This window comes from Balaenoptera acutorostrata, chromosome 8, assembly GCF_949987535.1.
Source record: "Balaenoptera acutorostrata chromosome 8, mBalAcu1.1, whole genome shotgun sequence".
NCBI lineage: Eukaryota > Metazoa > Chordata > Mammalia > Artiodactyla > Balaenopteridae > Balaenoptera > Balaenoptera acutorostrata.
This window is the reverse complement of record NC_080071.1, coordinates 111,218,364-111,241,809: the sequence shown is the minus strand read 5'-3', so window position 1 is coordinate 111,241,809 and position 23,446 is coordinate 111,218,364. Positions and strand designations below refer to the sequence as shown.

The 23,446-nt window shown below is 35.1% G+C and overlaps 1 protein-coding gene across 2 annotated transcripts in view; it reads left to right on the top strand.

Moving 5' to 3' along the window:
- Positions 1–23,446, top strand: part of DPP10 (dipeptidyl peptidase like 10) — a 690,622-nt gene that overhangs the window by 507,540 nt on the left and 159,636 nt on the right. Inside the window, exon 7 of one of the 2 annotated variants that reach the window (XM_057551305.1) lies at positions 655–668. The exons of the other annotated variant lie outside the window; for it this stretch is intronic. Coding sequence (XP_057407288.1) covers positions 655–668 — 14 coding nt within the window. The remainder of the gene's footprint in view (positions 1–654; positions 669–23,446) is intronic. 2 annotated transcript variants of the gene reach the window in all.

Here is a 23,446-nt window from a genome sequence, read left to right as displayed (position 1 = left end):
TGACTCTCTACATAACGTGACATTTTGCTTCTTCAAGGTCAATGGGAGAATTGAGTATCTGCTGCTCCCACTCCTGTCTCTGAATTCCAGTCCCAGTTTTAAAGGGCTCACCTGATTAAGTCAAGCCCACCCAGGGAAGTCTCCCTTTTAATTAACTTAAAGGCAACTTAATAGGGACTTAATAACATCTGCAAAATCCCTTCCCCTTTGCCACGTACGTAGCATACTCTTGTACTCATGTGAGTGAAATCCCGTTATATTGGTGAATACGTTGTTATATTGGGTTGGCCAAAATGTTCGTTCGGTTTTCTCTGTAAGATGGCTCTAGTAGCACTTAGCTGTCTTTAACTGCATTTGAAACAATTGCGTTAGAGTGTATGTGACAGCTGTCATATTAGAGTGCATTTACAAAAAAAAGACATCAAAATTGGTGAATTTTTATGTAGCCATTTTAATATTGAGATGGAAGAAAAAAACATTTTCAGCTTTGTATTTCAAGAAAGGTAAAAACGCAACTGAAACGCAAAAAAAGATTTGTGCAGTGTATGGAGAAGATGGCTGTGACTGATCGAACATGTCAAAAGTGGTTTGCAAAGTTTCGTGCTGGAGATTTCTCGCTGGACGATGCTCCACAGTCCGGTAGAGCAGTTGAAGTTGATAGCGATCAAGTCGAGACATTAACTGAGAGCAGTCAACGTTATACCACGCAGGAGATAGCCGACATATTCAGAATATCCAAATCAAACGTTGAAAACCATTTGCACCAGCTTGGTTATGTTCATCGCTTTGATGTTTGGGTTCCACATAAGTTAAGCAAAAAAAATCTCCTTGACCATATTTCCACATGTGATTCTCTACTGAAACGTAATGAAAACGTTCCGTTTTTATAACAAATTGTGATGGCTGATGAAAAGTGGATACTGTACAATAATGTGGAACGGAAGAGATCGTGGGGCAAGTGAAATGAACCACCACCAACCACACCAAAGGCCTGTCTTCATCCAAAGAAGGTGATGTCGCATATATGGTGGGATTGGAAGGCTATTTTGAGCTCCTTCTGGAAAACCAAACTATTCATTCCAACAAGTGCTGCTCCCGATTAGACCAACTGAAAGCAGCACTCGACGAAAAGCATCCAGAATTAGTCAACAGAAAATGCATAATCTTCCATCAGGGTAACGCCAGACCGCACGTTTCTTTGATGACCAGGCAAAACCTGTTACAGCTTGGCTGGGAAGTTCTGATTCATCCGCTGTATTCACCAGACATTGCACCTTCAGATTTCCATTTATTTCTGTCTTTACAAAATTTTCTTAATGGAAAAAATTTCAGCTCCCTGGAAGACTGTAAAAGGCATCTGGAACAGTTCTTTGCTCAAGAAGATAAAAAGTTTTGGGAAGATGGAATTATGAAGTTGCCTGAAAAATGGTAGAAGGTAGTGAAACAAAAGGGTGAATATGTTGTTCAATAAAGTTCTTGGTGAAAAGGAAAAATGTGTCTTTTATTTTTACCTAAAAACCGAAGGCACTTTTTGGCCAGCCCAATATTTGCAAGTCCTGACCACACTCAAGGTGAAAGGATTCTACAGGGTTTATAGGGCATAATTGATGCTGATTGAATCAAATAAATGTGATGTTTGCAAAGTTATGACCTTGTCAGTTAACTTGGATGCAACACATCTTTTAGATCTGTAGGAACTGAATCTAAAAGATAACTGAAGAAGGTAAATTTCCATTTATCAAAAAAAATGGCTTTTGTCTTTGAATACTCCTTTATTTATAACATGGGATAGTCGAAAAGCTCTGCAAAAACAAACAAACAAAACAAACAAAAAAAATTACTAATCTCCCTCATGTGGAGTCACAGAGTAAATGAAAGTTGCTGGGAATATTAAACGTGAAAGTAAGCTTGCCCAACCTCCCATTTTATAAATAAACTATGTAAGCGTTAAGAACCAGATAGGAGGAATTGTCCTAGGTCATATAGTGAGCCTTTAGCAAACTTGGGACCAGAACTCTGTTTTCCTCACTGACTCCACATTTCATCTCTCACAAAGTGCTTTTTCTTTTTTTCTACACTGAAAGTGATTTACAAAACATAATTTAGGATTAAATCTATTTCCAATTAGCTTCAAAATGCAAACAGAGTCCACTTTAATATGTATCTCTAAAAAGCTGCAATTCAGCCAGGGCCCTAAGGCTGTATTATGAGAGGAGATAAAATTAGCATTAGTTTTGTTGATTTAGTCACAAGTTGGTGGTTTGTTTGAACCACGTTTTTTTTTTTCCAAAATGCCTATGAACTTGATATTGAGACAGTATTTCCATAGCATGCACATAAGTTCAAGGCTATGGCCTTAGTAATAATATAATACTTGTAATAAGATAAATTGTTTATGCGTACTACACAGAGAAATATCCAAGGATATTGAGTCTGTCTGCTTGACATAAGAAATTCAGTCAGTAACTGTTGCAAGAAAGAATTCATCAGTGTTCACTTCATTTGTCAGTTGTACCAGCCCCAGGCAAATTTCTTTCCGTTTTGGCTCTTTATTAATTAACCATGTCCTAAGTGCTAAAAGCAATGAGTCATTTCAAGAATTTATTTATTTTTTGTATGTCTTCATTTCTAGTTTTGCCACTTTGTACTCACAAACAAGCCACAGATGGATTAGTCATTATATCATCTAAGGTTATAAATCCATGGCATGGAGGTTAATTTAAGAAATAGGTTGGGGCTTCCCTGGTGGCACAGTGGTTGGGAGTCTGCCTGCCAATGCAGGGGACACGGGTTCGAGCCCTGGTCTGGGAAGATCCCACATGCCGCGGAGCAACTAGGCCCCGTGTGCCACAACCGCTGAGCCTGCGCGTCTGGAGCCTGTGCTCCGCAACAAGAGAGGCCGTGATAGTGAGAGGCCCGCGCACCGCGATGAGGAGTGGCCCCCGCTCTCCGCAACTGGAGAAAGCCCTCGCACAGAAACGAGGGCCCAACACAGCCAAAAGTAGATAAATAAATAAATTAATTAAAAAAAAAAAAAAAAAAAGAAATAGGTTGTCCTAGCATTTTACAATAGCCTTCGTTTATTGAAGCCCTGCTAGGAGACAGTCCTTGGGCTGGGCTTTGTCTGTATATCACTGCCAATTTGTAACTGGCAACTACTTAAGGATTGTCTTTTTGAAATCTTTCCCTTTACACAATTGGGGCTGAACAAATTTGAGCATATTGCCAAAGGTTAAATGATTGGTGAATGAAAGAACAGTCATTAGTTCTTGGCCTCTGAGTTCCGAATCTTATATTTTCACCTCTTCACCAGTCTGATTTTGTAGATCTGAGAATTCAGAGAGAGTGATTTTGGCTTTTGAAGTCATCAACCCCTTGACCAAAGTAATTGGACATATGAAAAATCATTTCAGTAGATATTGTGATCATTCCTGAATATCAGGTTTCTTTATTGTTGCAAGTATTTTGACATCAAAGCTGATTTCCTCTTCCCATGGTTTGAAATGGAACTTAATTAAATAAATGACTGAAGAAAATATAATGAGATAAATACACCAGAGTAAATAATGCCAACAAAATCTAACTCTCAGGGTGGTAGTCAGACCAGCTACATAAATTGTGAGGCCCAGGGCAGGATGAAAAGGTGAGAGCCATCATTTAAGAAGCAGGAAGAAAGTACTATTAAAGATACCAAAACTTTTTTTTCTTTACTCCATGGTCTCTTTCTCTCAACCTGTCAAGGTGTTGGGGGTTTTATTATTATTGTTTGCAATTTAATGTCATTCTAAATAAAGAAAAATTAAAATTTATTTATCAGCATGGATTTTAGCATTTGTCCTTATATTGTGCAATGCCGATTATAAATGAAAATATTAGTTCTTATCTTATATGTAGGACAGAAGCTACACAATTCATATTTCTTAGCTTGTATATGCAAAAGCATTTCTTTCTTACTTGACAGTGGAAACAAACTGAACAAACTGAATTTAGCTGTTTTTATTTCACTTTTTGACGAGCATATATTCTGCTAGCAATCTCCACCTTTGGCTTAAAGATGTGTAAGACAGAACATCAAAGGGAAAGGAATTTTGGCCTTTTCTCCTTCTGCTTCCTTCAGTGATACCATTTTTAGCTTAAGCAGTTGACTAACGTAGGGAAGTAACACATAAAAATATCATATGGTTCCTTGGTCATTTCATGTTTCTTTATTCAGCTAAGTTCTGGTTCAAACAGAGAGCGTGGCCTCTTGGGGCTCTTAGCATCCCTGCCTACTCAGTTGTAGACATGACACACACTCAATTTGAGTCTCGCCGAACTACCACACATTGTGAGTTTACCAGAATTTTGTGCCCATGGGACGTCATAGATACGGTATACGAATGCGATGGCAAGCAATGGCAGACATTTCTATTGTGCATATCTCCTTTGCTCACATGCATGCTCTGCTGTCCCAAAGTACTTCCATTATAAAACACAAATTCAAAGATCTAACTGTTAAAATTTCAAGATGTTGAAAACCAAGCACAGGGCCTTTCTGTGTATGGGGTCCAGGCCACAGGCTCCACCTGCAGAGGTAAAAATATGCTGTGTTGAAAGAACACTCATTATGTAAAGGGGAATTAAAGAAAGGTTTTTTATTCAGAAGTGTTTTATTTTTTTTAAACATAGTATTGGAAGTCTTAGCCACAGCGATCAGACAGAAGTTTGTTTGTTTGTTTCTTCCCTGCAAGAATGCCCCTTTGAAGTTGGAGAAATTTCAAGAAGTCAGGAAAACTGTTAAGAGAATACTTGGGAAACAAGACAGTGTGCAAATTTTAACATCATTTTGTTGGGTGGCTCCGATGCTTCAAAGCTAGATCGAAATTTATGCTGTATTGGTCTTAGGAAAAAATACAAGGGTTTTAGAATCAGAACACTTATGCTTCTACTCACTAGATAGATAAACATAAGTAAATCATATAACCTGACCTGTAAAATGGGAATGATTGCACTCATCTCTTGAAGTTTTGTGAGAACCAACTCTGATAATACAGAGAGGCTTCTAATAAAAGTTCCAAGATGAATATGGAATTTGACATAATAGACATTTTATAGATTATAATATTTTTTTTTTAATTTTGGAGATATCATATGACACTTAAGGAAAAAATCTCCTTATTAATATGCTCTGAGGGTCAAAAAATAATTTTGGAAGATAAATCAAAACTGGAACAGTATATATTGGAATTTTTGAAAGTACCACCAAAGATAAAAACAGAAAGTGAGAAAAAAAATAAAACAAAACTGAAATTTCATGATGAGTTGTTCAAAACTGCAAGGAAAGAATCAGACCAAAGAGAAAGCTACCCCAAAAAGAGAAAATTGTTCAAGGAGAAATGAGGAGTTTATTTTAGCAGTCTATTTGGAGGATGGTCCTGGGGCAGTAGTTCTATGAGGCCCTCTCTGATTTCTGTAGCCTATATTAATCTTGTTTTTCTCGGAATCAACACCTTAAGTTTCACAATATCACTTAATTCTGTGTTTCTTACATCATTCTGTACTCCAGATGTCTGCTTCTCATGTTTGTTACCACGTTACAGATTTCTTGGTCATGAAAACCAATTATAGTAATTGTATTTTTTTTTCTCTTTCACCTCCTCAGTGTATAGCACCATCAAGGTGAATTGTTTTTCAAGTGCTTGCCTTATTTTTCACATTTCTGTGACCATTTCTATAGTCATTACAGAATAATAATAATTCAAATATTTGGATATAAAATGAGTTGCTTAGACTAAATAAATTATAAAGTCCTTTCTGGGTCCAAAATTTTATTATACAAATGCCTCTGGAAAATGGGGAATTCTTTAGTGATAATAGAGTATTTGAGGCCTAACAATTCAGATTGCTTGTTTATATAACCTAATTTCCTTGGAAAGCAACTCTTCAATCTATTTAAAGTCCAAGAGCCAAATTACCATCTTATCCCAGGTCCTACTATAATTCTTGTTCTTATGTCTTCCTTCATTTTCTTCATTTTCTCTGTCTGCTTGTTTGTATCTTGTTTTCATATTTTATTTTTATGGTTGCATTGTGTGGAGGTGTATGTTTTGTTCTGTTCTGCTTTGCTTTGTTTTAACTATGAGAGTCTTTATATCTATTTGGAATTATAAAATGTACCCTATAAATAATAATATTATTTTTGTACCACATTTATAGACCAATTTCTTGACTAATTATTGGGCCAACAAGAGTTCTGAGACAGTTATTTAAAAACATGAGTTTTCTGTGTCATCGTATGAAAGTCAAGAATAATCATAACAAGAAATGTATGCAATCAGTTGATGATTCATTTGCTATAGACTCTAATTTTGTTTTATTTTTTTACATGAAATGTTGTATTTCTAATTGGCTTTGTACTAGGTAACATAATTCAGTTGGTTTTCCAACATCTTTTGATTAGCCTTTCTTTAGTTACCATATTTCTGTGTTCTCAACATGGAACTCTCCTAGAGTCAGGATGTAGGCATGTCACCTAGACTGCCAACCAACTGAACTTTAATTTGGAATTGATCAGTATGAGGAAGAAGGCTCTCTTTGGTGTTTCTAAGTTTTTCAAGGTTGGTGGTCACAGAAGTGTTTGGCTTTCATTTGTGTCAGTTGTTACAAGTCACGTTCCTAGCACTGAAGTGGCTCTTGTGGGGTGAAGAAGTGGAAGTTTTCTGTAGGCTCCACGCAGCATCAGTGTTTCTTTTCTTTATCACTAGTCAGTTTCTTTATTTTTTTTTTTATGGTTAAAATGCCAAATTTTATTTATTTATTTTTCAATTTTATTTTATTTTTTTATACAGCAGGTTCTTATTAGTTATCTATTTTATACATATTAGTGTATACGTGTCAATCCCAATCTCCCAATTCATCCTGCCACCACCCCCAGTCAGTTTCATTGTGTAGTTTCACCTAACATTCCTAGAAACTTAGCCTCCACCCTGTTTTTTTTAAGTCCTCCCAACTATTCTGTGAGATCCACAATACATTTCTACTATATGCATTTTCCTTTACTTAGCTAAAATGCAATTCTGTTACTTGTAATCAAGAATTCTGGTAAAGCCTTCCTTAAGCCTTTATTCAGACAGTGGAGACCTAAAGATATGTGACATAGCGTGATACCTGGAACATGCCTAGGAACACGTCAGGACTACTGCATCTTTGTGTTTAACAATGTGCTGTCTCTCCAGGTAGACAAGTTGTGAAAAGTTGTCCCTTCTGAGCACTTGCATCCATGAGCACACTGTTTGGCTAGGGCTGAGCAAGTTGTGTGGTGAAAAAGGTGCCTTTTCCTCTGGTAGGACACAGCTCTGACCAAGAAGATAACCAGAATTTAGGTTGGGTTTCAGTCCCCTCTTGTCTCTTCAGCTGGGTTGTTCTGTGTTGAGAACAAGCTACATAATCATATGAAATAGCCCTGATATATCTCATATAACACTTACATGTATGCATTTATATATATGCACACATTATGCTGGTGATGGTATGTACATAAGACATTTCAGTTAAGCTTGGTAAGTCCTTAAGTTTTACTGGGATTCAAATTAATATCTACTTCTTACATTTTAAACATGTGAAGACACTTTGGAAATAATCTGAATTTACTAATTATTTTATACTGGAAAACATTTTTATTTGTAAAACTTGTATAGCACAATATATAATATATAAAAGCACCAAAATATACTGGAAAATGACAAAGTAGAATAATCAAAAGTGATATAAAATATTGTTGAATACTGATGACAAATTTTTGTTTTATCAGCAAGAAAGATTTTAACCTATGTTTAATCTTAGTATGGATCTGGGTTATCGTCCCAAATCTTATTCTCATCATTAGTTATTGTGTATTTAAAAAATATAACTAATGATAAAGCTTAATCTGTATCTTACAATTTTATTTATACCAGCACATTGAGAAAAAATAAATAAATAAAATCGACGTTAGTAGAGATTTCTCTGCTAGGAAAGTAAATGCTTAATTTCACGAAAAATCAGGAAGCTTGTAAGATGTGAGAAAGGAGAAATGGTCGGTATTCTTACTGCTGGACTGTCTCCTGTGCTTATCACCTTCTTAATTGTTTCTCTCTTATCCCAACTAGGTTGATGAGGTAGGAGGCCATGGAGACCAAAGCAGCACTTTTACTTTCAGAGCTGTGTAGTAGGGCCACCAACTGCTTGGTCCTTCTATCCTAATCTAAAAAATGCTCCAACCCAATGGCTAAGCCTGCACTGTGCACTACAAGGCTACTAGTTACATGTGGACATTTAAATTTAAATTAATGTTATAAAGTTACATGTTTAATTCCTCAGTTGCACTAGCCACATTTCGAGTACTCTATATTCACATGTGGTTTGTGGCCAGTGCAGACTGAACACGTCCATCATTTCAGAAGGTTCTATTGACCATGCTGACCTTAAGCACTTACTTAGAAATTAGTTTTCATGTTTAACTTACAATTCCTTGGAATCTTGCTTTAAATACTCCAGTGTTATACTAAGTGTCTCAATCTCATAGTGATTGTGTTCTTCCATTTAGCAGTTGCCGTGAAGTAATTAGTAGTGTCTTGTGGGATGAAGGTCAGCAAAGCATAGCAGTCACGGCATTTTAGCCTTTAACTCTTTTGACAAAGATATACTTCCCTTAACAAAACTTGTTTGCTAAAGGAGAATAATTACTGAATTTCATTGAATCTGAGATATCAACAATTGAAAGATGTAGCATTATTTTGTGTTCCAGCAAGCTATTCAATTATGGTGTTCCCTTTATATCAGAGTCATCTTAATTTCAAGGATGTTAAAATGTGAAAAAAATGCACATCTTGGATTTATTGAAATATGGTAAAATAAAAAGCCAAATCTTCCTTCCTTTACAAACTCATATCTTGCAACATAGAAAGAATAAGACAATTTAATCACAGAAAATTATACTTGATAGTGTATTAATGGATTGAGAGCTTTCTTAAAATACCCTTTTCTTGTATTCATCTCGTGTATCTGGCTTTATCTCTAATGACAAATAGCTCACTCTACATTAAAATACAAGAAAATTCAACCTTTTTACTGTTCAGATTTGCACGTTTTAACAACTGCCTGTAGTCATGGAACCACCACCACAGGCAAGGTATGGAGTAGAGCCATCACACCAAGAATTATCCCACATCGCTCTGGATTCAATCCTTCTCTTTAATTCCAGCCCATGGCAACTATGGATTTGTTTTTTTGTCTCCATAGTGTTACATTTTCTAGAATGTCATATACATGGATTCATACAGTATGTAGCCTTTTAAATCTGGTTACTTTTAATTTGCATTATGCATTTGCGCTTCACGCATGCTGCTGTGTGTGTCAGGAGTTTGTTCCTTCTTTTATTGCTAAATAGTATTTGACTATATTGATATACCACAATTCATTCATTCCACAGTTGAAGGACATTTGTGTGGTTTCAAGTTGTTGATAATTATCTCAGAAAGGAGTATAAACATCGAGACTCAAGTTTTTGTGTGAACATAGGTTTAAATTTCACTTTGATGAATACTTAAGAGTAGCAATTGCTGGCGTATGGTAAACATACATCTACCTTTATAAGAGACTGTGAAACTATTTTCTGAACTACCACTTGACAGTCCCATCGGAAATGTTTGAAACTTCCAGTGGCTTCATATAATCACCAATTTGTACCTTCAGTACTGTTATTATATTGCCATTCTAATTAAGTGTGTAGTGGTATTTGAATTTTCCTAATGACTTATCATCTTGAAAATTTTTTCATGTCCTTAATTGCTATCCATACATCTTCTTTAGATATATACTTGTTGAAATCTTTCCTCATTATTGGTGGGGGAGGGGATTGTTATTGTTTAATTTTAAGTTCTTTATTTCTTTTGGATGCAGGTCTTTTTTTTTTTCAGGAATTCCTTTTATTTTTATTTATTTTTATTTATTTATTTTTGGCTGTGTTGGTTCTTCGTTTCTGTGCGAGGGCTTTCTCTAGTTGTGGCAAGCGGGAGGCCACTCTTCATCGCGGTGCGCGGGCCTCTCACCATCGCGGCCTCTCTTGTTGCGGGGCACAGGCTCCAGACGCGCAGGCTCAGTAATTGTGGCTCACGGGCCTAGTTGCTCCGTGGCATGTGGGATCTTCCCAGACCAGGGCTCGAACCCGTGTCCCCTGCATTGGCAGGCAGATTCTCAACCACTGCGCCACCAGGGAAGCCCCTGGGTGCAGGTCTTTTATCATAAGTGATTTGCAAATATTTTCTTCAAGTCTGTGGTTAACCATTTCATTTTGATATAAGTGATTTTTTTGAAAATCATTCTTAATTTTTATGAAATCCAATTTAGCTTTTTTTCATTTATGCATGGTGCTTTTGGTTTTGTCTGTAGGAAATTTTGCCTAACCGAAACTCACAATGATTTTTCTTCAGTGTTATTTCCTTCTAGAAATTCTAGGTTATACATTGATGTCTATGATTCATTTCTGGTCAATTCTAATATATAATGCAAAATATGGATAAAGGTTTATTGTTTTGCATATGGATATTCAATTATTTCAGCACCGTTTGTTAAAAGTTTGATTTTCCTTTCTGTGTTGAATGGAGAGAAGGCTTGGTTAGAAAAGCAATGAATATATATGTATATTTATATCTATGTCTATTTCTGAACTTTATCTTATTTTGTGAGTTATATGTCTATCATTTATTTAACATCACATTGTTTTGATTACTGTAGCTTTATAAGAAAATAATTGTGAGTCCTCCAATTTTGTTCTTTTTAAAAATTGTTTTGGATTTCCTCTTTTGTCTTGTTTTGTTTGCCCTTCTGTATACATTTTAGAATCAGTCTGTCGGTATATTTTCTGCTGGAATTTGAAGTGGAATAGTGTTAGATGCAGAAATCAGTTTTGGGAGACTTGACATCTTAAGTATACAGAGTGTTCCAATCCATGAATACCATGTATGGCCATATACTTAGGTCTTCTTCTCTTTTCTCATCAGTGTTTGGTAGTTTTGATCCTGCACGTATTTTAAAAATATTTATATTTAAGTATTTAATCATTTTTGACACTATTACAAACGGCACTACTTTTTGGAATTTAATTCCCATTTGTTCATTGCTAGTGTATTACTTTTGGACTCATTTTTCTATGCTGACATTGTATTCTTTGGCATTACTATACTCATTTATCAATTCTAAAAATTACTGTAGATTTCTTGGATTTTCTACACACACAATTATGTCAGTTGAGGATAGAAACAGTTTTTTTCCTTTCCAATACATACGTATTTTATTTCATTTTCCTGCACTGAGTAGGAATTCCAGTATGATGTTCAATAAGAGTGGTGAGAATGGAAATCCTTGCCTTGTTTCCAAGGGTTGTGTGTTTAACCTTTTACCATAAAGTGTGACATTAGCTGTATGTTTTTGTTAATGCTGTTTATCCCATTGAGGTTGTTTCCTTCTAGTTATGCTTGCTCAGAGTTTTTAAGCATGACTGGATATTAAATGTCAAAAGATTTTTCTGCATCTATTAATATACAATGCAATTCTTACTTGGTCATTGGTAATGTGAAGTACTATAATAATTTATTTTCAAATATTGAATCAGTCTTGCATCTAGAATAAATTCCAATTGGTCATAATATAGTCTCCTTTTATCTGGTATTGGATTTCCTAGAAATTTTTGAGGAGTTTTGCATCTGTGTTCACAAGTAATATTGATCAATTATATATATATATATAAATATATATTAATATATATATTAATATATATTAATGATTTCATCTGGTTTTGATATTAGGATAATACTGGCCTTATAAAATGAGTAAGGAAGTATTCTTTCTTCTGCTATAGTCTGGTAAAGTGTGTGTTGATTTAATATTCATCCTTCACTACATGCTTAATAAAGTACCAATGAAGCCATCTGGACCTATAGTTTTCTTTGCTTCAAATGTTGATTGGCTATTAATTTAATTTCTTTAACACATGAGGGACTATTTAAGTTACCTATTTAATATTTAGCAAAAGTCTGCGGTGTTGTATCTTTCAAGGAATTATTTCTAATATTTCTAATTTTGTCATTTTTTAATTTTGTTTTTGACCTGATTATAGCTTTATTGACATTATTGATCATAGTTCATTGGTGTTTTAAGTGATTATTGATAGGTATCTACTTATTGCCATTTTGTTACTTATTTTCTGTTTTTGTTTGTTTGTGTTTTGTAATTCTTCTCTGTTCTTTTTTTCTTCTTTTAGTATCTTTCCATGTGGTTTTAGTGACTTTGTAGTGGTATGCTTGTGTTCCTTTATCTTTGTTTTGGTATATCTGTTGCAGGTTTTAGATTTGTGGTTACCATGGGGTTTATATATGTTAACCTATAACTATATCTACTTGTTGTAAACTGTTAGTCATTTAAGTTCAGGCACAGTCTAAAAGATCAAGATTTTTTACTTCCTTCCCCCACATTATGTGTTTTTGATGTCATACTTTACATCTTCATGTTTATCCCAATACTATTTATTATAGTTTTATTGATTTTACAATTTTTTTGTTTTTTAATTTTCAATTAAAAACTTAAATTAAAAAATTTTTAATACCAGCTTATTTAAGTGGTTGATCCTCATCCTTTACTATACATTTGCCTTTACTAGAGGGATTTTCCTTTACTTTAGATACTTGCTTCTTGTTGCCTTTTCCTTTCCACTTAGAGAAGACCCTTTAACATTTATTTTAGGGTGGGTTTAGTATCGATGAACTCTTTTAGTTTTTGCTTGTCTAAGAAGTTATTTATCTCTCCTTCAATTCTAAATGAAAATCTTGCTGGGGAAAGTACCTAGGTTGCAGGCTTTTCCCTTTCGTTGTTTTAAATATATCATGTCACTCTCTTCAAAGTTTCTGCAGAAAAATCAGCTGCTAGCCTTATGCGGGTCCCCCTGTATGTGACTCTTTTTTTCTCTTGCTGCCTTTAGAATTCTCTCTTTAACTTTAACTTTTTTCATTTTAATTATGACATGTCTTGGTATGGGTCTGTTTGGATTCATTTTGTTTGTTAACCTCTATGCTTCGTGTACCTTGATATCTGTTTCCTTCTTCAGGTTCAGGAAGTTTTCAGCCATAATTTCATCAACCCCTTTCTCTCTTCTGCTTGTGGGACCCTTATAATGCAAATGTTGGTACATTTGATGTTATTTGATGTTTATAACTGTTTATAAACAGTTATAAACTATTCTCATTTCTTTTTTAATTTGTTTTTCTTTTTGTTGTTTTGATTGGGTGATTTCCATTATTACATCTTCCAGATGATTTATGTTTTCTTCTGTATCACCAAGTCTGCTATTAATTCCTTCTAGTGTGTTTTTCCTTTTAGTTATTGTATTCTTCAGTTCCAATTGGTTCTTTATATATTTTCTAGTTCCTTGTTAAAATTCTCACTGTGTCCATCTATTACTTTCCCTGATTTAGTTTGCATTTTTATTACTAATGCTTTGAACTATTTATCTGATAAATTATTTATTTCTGTTTCACAGTTGTTTTTTCTGGGGTTTTCTCTTTTCCTTTCTGTTGAAACGAATCCCTCTGTCATCTCATTTTGTTTAACTTTCTCTGTCTCTATTAAATTTGGTGAGTTAGCTTTTGTGCTCTTGAAGGGGTGTCCACGCATGGGACCCTTCTCATACAGTCTGTGTGTGCCTGGTGACTTCGGTGGGAGAGAGAGATATAACATGAGCACAAGTTATGTGTTAACCCAAGGTGTGCTGTCACCTTGGTAGGAGGTGGGGCCTGAGATGGAGGAGCTAGATCCAGAGCCAGGTGTGAGCTGGGGCCTCCCCTGTGCTCCATGGCCATCACTGCTCTATCAGGGGCAGGGCTGGGTCCCAAGTTGCTGGAGCAGAAGCCCTGAGGGGCAGGTCAATCTGGTTCTGTTCCCTCTAAGTGTGTGCTCTCCCCTCTTCCAGCACTGACACATTTGCCCCGGAGGGGATTAGTGCTGTAGCAAGAGGGCCTGGAGCAGACCCTTGGCATGGGTGTGGGCATGGGCTGTAGCAGTCCTGCTCCTAGTCAAAGTTCCCTGCTGCTTCTGATGTGCTGCTTCAGTGACTGCTAGTAATGGCTGCCCATACCCTGTTCAGATGTTGTTCGGTTTCTGAGCTGGCTCTGTCCCTCGCAACTGAGCAGTCCCCTTACCCTTGCAGCCCTCACCCTAGTGTGGAGCTGCATTGTGAAGCAACCAGGACCAGAGTGGTACTCTACTCAGGCTGGGGTGTGCACCAGGGTAGTTGCAGGAAGCCTGCCAGAGTCCTGTACTATTTCAGTCTGCTTTCTCTCCCCTGTTTTGGGAGTAAGCAAGTGTGCACTTGCTCTTCATGAGTGAAGTCTAGATTTTTTACAGCCCTACTGCTCGTGTAATCCCCCTCCTCTTCTGTGTCCCCTTGCAGGAGCACAGGTCCCACCCTGATTGCTCCTTTTCCCTTCCTCCCAGACTGTGTGTGGATCTTTCTTACAACCTTGGTGTATAGGAGTGTTTCTGCCAGTCTCCAGTTAGTTTTCAGTGAGAATGGTTCCATAGGTAGATGTATTTTGATGCTTTGTGGTGGGAGGTGAGTTCCACATCGTCCCATTCCATCATTCTGATCTCTTCCAACTACCATAATATTGTAAGAGTTTAAGGAGTCAAAATGTGTCTAAGACTATCTAGGTAATTGACTTACCTGAAAACTGTATAATTAAAAAACAATGTATGGACTCCTGGTGCAGTGTTTAAGAATCTACCTGCCAATGCAGGGGACATAGGTTTGAGCCCTGGTCCAGGAAGATCCCACATGCCGCAGAACAACTAAGTCCGTGTGCCACAACTACTGAGCCTGCACTCTAGAGCCCGTGAGCCACAACTACTGAAGCCTGCACACCTAGAGCCCGTGCTCCACAACAAGAGAAGCCACTGCAATGAGAAGCCCACACACCGCAACGAAGAGTAGCCCCCGCTGTCCGCAACTAGAGAAAGCCCGCGCACAGCAGCGAAGACCCAGTTCAGCCAAAAATAAATAAGTAGATAAAAATAAATTTATAAAACAAAAATGTAGTTTACAATGACTAAGTTAATTGGCAATGTGTAATAAAGGCTCTAAATAATTAATCATATAATTATTTCAAGCATGATATCCTAATAATAACAACAGCAGCAGCAACAACAATAATAATGGTTATTGAATACTTACGATATACTAAGGACTTCACAACCATTATCTCAGTTAATCTACACAACAAGCCTGCGAGGTAGGTTGCATTATCGTTCTTATTTTCCAGATATGGGACCTAAAACTCCCCCTGTCCAAAATGCAGCTCACTGGAATTTAAATGTAGTAGGCTGCTGAGCATAAATTCCAATAGCACATCAGTTCCCTAACCACGTCATTGAGAAAATTATATTTTTTTTGTCCAATTTTTTGTCATCTACTTGACAAGTATCTTCTGATACTTTCTTGAATTCCCCGTGCTATATTCTCATAATCCTAGTCAAAACTGTGATTGTTTTCTCACATGTGGGCTCTTATATCTAATTCAGAAGTTCAAAGCCTCAATTAGGAATAATTCTTAAGTTAAGGAAAATACAGCACCTTCCTCAATGTTACTTAAAGGGGTCATTTTCCTTACACAGCTCAGTGTGTAATACCTGCTGTCAAGTATTTATTACCCTGAGCCTGGCTTCTTCTTTCTTTGAACCAGGAATGGCATTTAATACCTGTGTACTTCTATCAATAGATTCTGCTCACGATACAGCATTGGGAGGTGATTTTAAAACTTTCTACATTTGCTTATCAGAATAACTTCTTTAATGTAGTCTAAAGTGAACAGGATGATTAATTTCACATTAGGGAAGAACATTGACTCTGAAGCCCTTTTGTCATATTTTATAATGAAACTTCTACAGCCTCTAGTTTTTCTATTCAATCACCTTGGCTGTAAACAATGGGAATTTTCATAGAGCGGAACAGCATTTCCCAAACCTTCCTGACAAAAAGGATGACTGGAGGCACACAGTAAAATGCAGATTTCAAGGTTTCTCCTAGGTGATTTCCTGGAATTCATACTTTTATAAAATTCTTCTAATGATTTTTATGATTCAGAAAATTTAAAGAACATCAGAATACTTTTTTTTTAAAGGGGAGAAGAGAAGGATAATTTGGATTATTAAGATACTAATTAGTCAAAGTGCAACACCGGGCTTCTGGAATCAAGCAAAAGTGCGCACAGAAGTGAAGAAAACAGACCCACATAGTTCATTTTTTTACAATTTGCCCTGATCTTCTGATTTTTGGTATAAATCATATGTACTATCTCCCCTTTGCAAGTATTACATACTTACAGCATGTAGCTTTCTAAGAGGGAGAAAAGGTCTGTTCTTGAACCTTAGGCTCCGGTACGTACTCTACCTGATGGTTTCTGGATGATCTGTGTGGCATTTTCAAGGCTCAGTTGGTTTGGTTGACCTTCAGGGCTAAAGATTTGGCCCCTTCAGGAAGAAAGTTCTGCTTTTAGTAGTAATCAGATTGGCATGGGCCACTTGCCAGTCCAGATGAATACACATGAAGTGATTGAGATTGAAAGTCAATTCTTTATATATTTGATTTTCATGACATCAGAAATCTTACAAATAGAGGGGTCAGAGGGATTTTATGTTGAAAGTCAGTGGAGCATTACCTTTGCTATGTGGGATGACAACTTTCCTCAGATATTATTGTCACCATTAGAGTAATTGTTCTGTAAAGTTTTGTCTCAATTTCTGTTTCCTTTGAAAAATAAATATTTCCTATCAGCTTAGAATTCAGGTCATTTTTCATAAGCAGCATATAAAAGCACATTAATTTTTATGGATGTCTGCCTATATTTTTATCCCAGGGTTAGTTATTCTCAAATATTTTCAACCTGCAACCTTTACCCTTAATAAGAGTTCTTCTCCATTAACACCTTCAGTAACTTCCCATCCTTTATTTTTTAAAAAATTTTATTGGAGTATAGTTGATTTACAGTGTTTTATTAGTTTCAGGTGTACAGCAAAGTGATTCAGTTATAGATATACATATATTCATTCTTTTTCAGATTCTTTACCCATATAGGTTATTACAGAATATTGAGTAGAGTTCCCTGTGCTATACAGTCGGTCCTTGTTGGTTATCTTTTTATCTGTAGTAGTATATATACGTTAATCCCCAGCTCCTAATTTATCTCCCCCTGCCATGTTTCCTCTTTGGTAACCATAAATTTGTTTTTGAAATCTGTGAGTCTGCTTCTGTTTTGTAAATAAGTTAATTTGTATCATTTTTCAAAATTAGATTCCACATATGAGTGATATCATGTGATATTTGTCTTTCTTTATCTATCTGACTTACTTCACTTAGTATGATAATCTCTAGGTCCACCCATGTTGCTGCAGATGGCATCATTTCATTCTTTATTTATGGCTGAGTAGTATTCCATTGTAGAAATGTACCACATCTTCTTTATCCATTCCTCTGTTAATGGACATTAAGTTGCTTCTGTGTCTTGGCTATTGTAAATAGTGCTGCAATGAACACTGGGGTGCATGTATCTTTTTGGATGGTGGTTTTCTCTGGATATATGCCCAGGAGTGGGATTGCTGGATCATATGGTAGTTCTGGTTTTAGTTTTTCAAGGAACCTCCATACTGTTCTCCATAGTGGTTGTATCAATTTACATTCCCACCAACAGTATAGGAGGGTTCCCTTTTCTCCACACCCTCTCCCGCATTTATTGTTTGTAGACTTTTAATGATGGCCATTCTGACTGGTGTGAGGTGATACCTTGGGGTTTTGATTTGCATTTTTCTGATAATTAGTGATGTTGAACATCTTTTCATGTGTTTTTTGGCCATCTGTATGTCTTCTTTGGAGAAATGTCTATTTATTTAGATCTTCCACCTATTTTTAGATTGGATTGTTTCTTTGACATTGATCTGCATGAGCTGTTTGTATATTTTGGAGATTAAACCTTTGTCGGTCACTTTGTTGGCAAATATTTCCTCCCATTCTGTGGGTTGTCTTTTTGTGTTGTTTATGGTTTCCTTTACTGTGCAAAAGCTTTTAAGTTTAATTAGGTCCCATTTGTTTATTTTTGTTTTTATTTTCATTACTCTAGGAGAAAGATCCAAAAAGATATTGCTGCGATTTATGTCAAAGAGTGTTCTGCTTATATTTTCCTCTAAGAGTTTTATAGGGTGCGGCCTTACATTTAGGTCTTTGATTCATTTTGAGTTTATTTTTGTGTATGGTGTTAGAGAATGTTGTAATTTCATTCTTTTACATGTAGCTGTCCAGTTTTCCCAGCACCACTTATTGAAGAGACTGTCTTTTCTCCATTGTATATTCTTGCCTCTTTTGTCATAGATTAAATGACCATTGGTGCATGGGTTTATTTCTGGGTTTTCTTTCCTATAACTTCCCATCCTTTGAAAGAAAATCATTGATTTTTCTTGAAGATGTTTCCATCACTAGGAAACAGGCAAAGTTATGTCACTTACTCAAGTTTGCACAGTAAATGTTGAGCCAAACAATTCACAGAGACACTTTAACACCCAACCCGCAGTCTTCACTATTTCACTACTCTGCATGCTTATGATGATAGAAGACATTAAATGAAAACATTAACAAGTAAATTATGTTCATGACCAATAAAAATATCTTTTAAGAAATGGACTCAAGAGTTTTTTGAAACTAATAAACAATAAAATTTTTATTTGACAATAATTCATTCTCCTCTTGGTTTAACTAGAATTTAATCAAAAGACTAAACCTGCACTTAAATAGGCAGGATTTAGAGTGTATATATGTCATAAAAGAGATGAAATGAGCTAACCTTCTTGGATGTTAAAATGTACTTTAAAGTTGTATTACAGTGATTCTAGTCAGAAAAAAAGATCAAAGCTATATAAGGAATTTAGGAGGTACATTAAATAAAAAGATAAATTACAAATCAATTATATTGGAGAACTACCTGGTTATTTGGGGAAGAAAAAAACAAAACTGAATTTATACTTCACCCCTTAAACAAAAAATAATTTTAGGTGGATTGAAGAGATCATAGACTTGAGAAGTACTAGAAAGAATATTGTTTAAAGTTTAAAATGTTGAGTTAGTGAAGCTTCTCTTGGCACCCTTCTAGGGTCTGAAATAGTAAATAGCTTTTAGAAATAATCACATAAATATTTAAAATTTCTCTGTAGAAAACACACACAGGGAAAGAAAAGGCAAACTTTAGTTGGGTAAAATAATTATTGCATTCATGAAAATACATTTGCATTTTGTAATATAAAAAGAGCTTTTAGCTATCAATAAGGAAAAGACAAACAATGCCATAGAAAAGACATTGATAGATAAGTAACAAATGAAGAAGTACAGAGCATTAAGAGCTTATGACAAAATATTCAGGCTTAATCATAATTAGACTGCAAGTCTAAATAATGATGTTTGTTTTCGTTTTTGCCACTCAAACAATCCAAATCAGCACAATGGGTAACATTATTTTATTGTGGCATTAAAGAAAAAATAAGATACTTGTGTAGCACATAGCACTATGAATTGTTTATAATCTTTCTAGAAAATGATTCGGTAATATGAAGCAAAATGTAAAATGTGCATATCTTCTGATCTACAAATTTTCTTTCTGGGAATGTATCCTAAGGATATGTGTAAATATGCAATGAAAATAATCTCAGTATTTTGCATATGTGAAAAATCTCAACCTAAGTAGCTATTAATATGTAAATAATTACATAAATTATCATATATTCTTGAAAATTATATTTTTATAATTTTTGAAAAGAAAATTTGAAAATTTGAAAAAAAATTTGAAAATTTGAAAAGAATATTTTCTCTAATATTTTTAAATTATTCAACACAAATGATTCTTTTTTTTAAAAAATTTATTTATTTATTTATTTATTTATTTTTGGCTGTGTTGGGTCTTTGTTTCTGTGCGAGGGCTTTCTCTAGTTGTGGCAAGCGGGGGCCACTCTTCATCCTGGTGCGCGGGCCTTTCATTGTCGCGACCTCTCTTGTTGCGGAGCACAGGCTCCAGACACGCAGGCTCAGTAGTTGTGGCTCACGGGCGTACTTGCTCCGCGGCATGCGGGATCTTCCCAGACCAGGGCTCGAACCCGTGTCCCCTGCATTGGCAGGCAGACTGTCAACCACTGCGCCACCAGGGAAGCCCCACAAATGATTCTTAATTACTTATGGGGGATAGTGTTGCAAAAAGTAACTAATAAAACTGCATACAATTAATTTTATGCTTGTTTTCCTTTCCTGCTTGATAGTAAGACTTTTATTAAAGAAATTTTAAAATTTCAATTACAATAGATTTGAGTTTTCCTGGTTTTGATTTGCGTTTCGGCTTAGCCTCATGTGATAACTGAATAATTTCCTTATGGTTTGTCTTATAATCTTTATTAGGAAACAGTTGGATATATCTTGCTTTCTCCATTTTCCTGATCAGTAAAGTAAAATTTTTAAGTAACCTGCTCAAGAAAACAGAAGCTAGGACTTGATCCCATTGAAATAAAGAAGGAACCTTTTCATCAAAGTTGTTGGGGAATGAAATGACGACTTTCCTGAGTTACATACTTGGTTCAGTCAACAAGGGCCTGCAAATACCTTCAAGTATTGTTGAATCAATAATTTTAATCCTTGTCTTTCAAGTTCTAGTACTCAGTAGAAGCAGTTTGAGATTTTTGTCTCTCACACTGTCCTATTGCAATAATATATTTATTTCTTCATTGACATGCTATAGCGAAATCTACTGTATGGGTAGTTAGATGATATTTAAATTTATTGCAGTGCAAATTGAAAACCTACTTGCACTACTGTCAGCAGTTGACCCTTAAGTGCTATTCACGTTGTCAAACCAGATATTTTTAATATTGGGACATAGGAAATAGTTTAATGCCAGTTGGTGTGAAAGTAGCTTATTTGCATTAATTAATACAGAATGGTCTGGTACGGGAAAATATTTTATTACAAAGGATGGCACTGTCAATGAGGTTGGTACTTTAGTCAGCAGTATATTATGGTGAAAATTACATGTTAAATATGGATAATTGAAAAACTGATGCTAGGGAGCTTCTTTGGAATGAAATTTTGTATTGTAGACAACATCTCATGAACTACATTCTGAGAGCAATTCTAGGAGGTTTTTCTATGATGATCAGTTAATGTATTTAACAGGAAATATATCAGAAAATGATTTATTCCTCTCACTCAAAGATCTCTTGTATAATAAAGTATATTCTTCTCATGCTGGCTGCTTTTACTTTGCAAGTCATTGGGTTATATCCTGGACACAATAATCCTACACAAAATTGAAAAATGATGCCCAGGTAATTTTTGTCATCTGCTTTTAAGACTTGAGTCATTAGCCATCCATTTTCTTAAATAAAATAAATGTTTTAAATGAAACCGTGTTTACCTTATATAATTTCTTATTAGGTTGTTCACTTTCATAGTATGCTGACAGTATCGTATTTCAACTCAGAGTGAATACACTATGAATACTAAAAACAAACAAAACAATATCCTATCTTTTCCAAATGGGAAGCCTGCTAGACTCAAATAAAGTAAGAAAAAGTCAAAATATTACTGTATATCCTGTGTGATGATGGCATCATGATGCCTATAGGCTAACAGAATGACTAAATTGGGTTTGTGGCAGATAGTCTGTTTTTTTTTCTTTAATTAGCAAATTTATTTTTATTTGTTTTATATAGATTTTGCCAAAATTAGAGCTGAATTAAACAACATCTAAACTTTATCTTCTCTAGCATCATTTATATTTAGTCTCACCATCTTGAGTATTTTACTATGTCTGCCACTTACCATAATAGTGATACAATGAAAGAATCTTACATGGTTCTTCCATGTGGTAACACATTAAAACAATGCTTGCATGTTTGGAATGTGTAAGATCTTGGTTCCAATCATGGTTTTACCAATTGTGTATCCTGCATGGATAGTATTTTTTTTTTTTTTTTTGTAGACAGGGTCCTTTATTTAACTTCTTCTTCTTTTTTTCTTTTTTTACACACACACACACTGTATTTTATTTTTACAAGAGGTAAATAGACTGACACCAAGCATTGTACTATTTAACTTCTTAAAGAAGAAAACATAGAAAACATTTTTATCCACTTTCAAATTGAGGATCAAGGGGAATGACATCAGTGAAAATGTCAGAGTAGGAAACTCTGGGGTGTGTCCATCCCCAGAAACACTGACATAGATGGTAAAACCTGTCAGTAATGATCTTATCAACATATGTAAGTTTTTAAAATTAATTTTTATTGGAGTATCGTTGATTTACAATGTTGTGTCAGTTTCTGCTGTACAGCAAAGTAAATCAGTTATACATATATCCACTGTTTTTTAGATTCTTTTCCCATATAGGTCACTACAGAATATTGAGTAGAGTTCCCTGTGCTATACGGTAGGTTCTTATTTGTTATCTATATTATATATATAGTAGTGTGTATATGTCAATCTTAAAGATTAAAGAAAGTAGACTAAAATATTGACAAATATTACTTATACCTTAAATTCCCTCCCATATTTATTTTCCCTTTCTACCAATACTTGTTGTTCACAATGTTCACAAAACCTTTTTTAATACAATGTCTTAGAAGGATTTTTGTAGAGCTGCATCTTGTAATTTTTTGAACCGTATTTACTACATTAGAGTATCCTACCTGATGGTCTAGTTTTTCACTGCATAATAAAGATAAAAACTTCCAACAACAGAACCACTACTTACTCATAGTGAAAGGTATTCCATTATCCTAAAACAAACTTGGCATCATTATACCACTTACTTCCAAGAGAAACAAACACCCTTTTGTCTACATTATCTTTTCTCTCACTGCCATTTTTTCATAAATACTATTTATTCAGAGACCTGCTTCCTCATAGTTTAGTTTTCCTAACTGTTTGAGTCAATGGCAAATCCATAATCCTATTTTAAATATTCTCAAGGCCATGAAAAAGTATGCTATTTATTCCAATTCGGCAATTTAACTGCAGTGCAGAAAAGTTTGGCACCCAGAGATTTAAGCCTCTGTTTTAAGCATAAATTACTAAAGCACCCTGTTCTTTTTTCTTGTAAGTGTAACTCTCTTTGACATGAATCCCCATAGATGTCTTAGGCAATAAATGATATTCCAGGAAAATAATGTGAAAAAGCTAAAGGAGAAGGGGATTTACATTTTTAATTTGGTATATTAGATCATCTTTCAATGAAGTCTCTTTAACTGTGATAATCACAATTAATTCATGCCTACTCGTGTCCATAAATCTTTGGGTGGTACCTTAAAAGGTCTTCCAGAAATAAATCTTTTGCAAAGCTGGAGTCATGCTTCCTGTCCC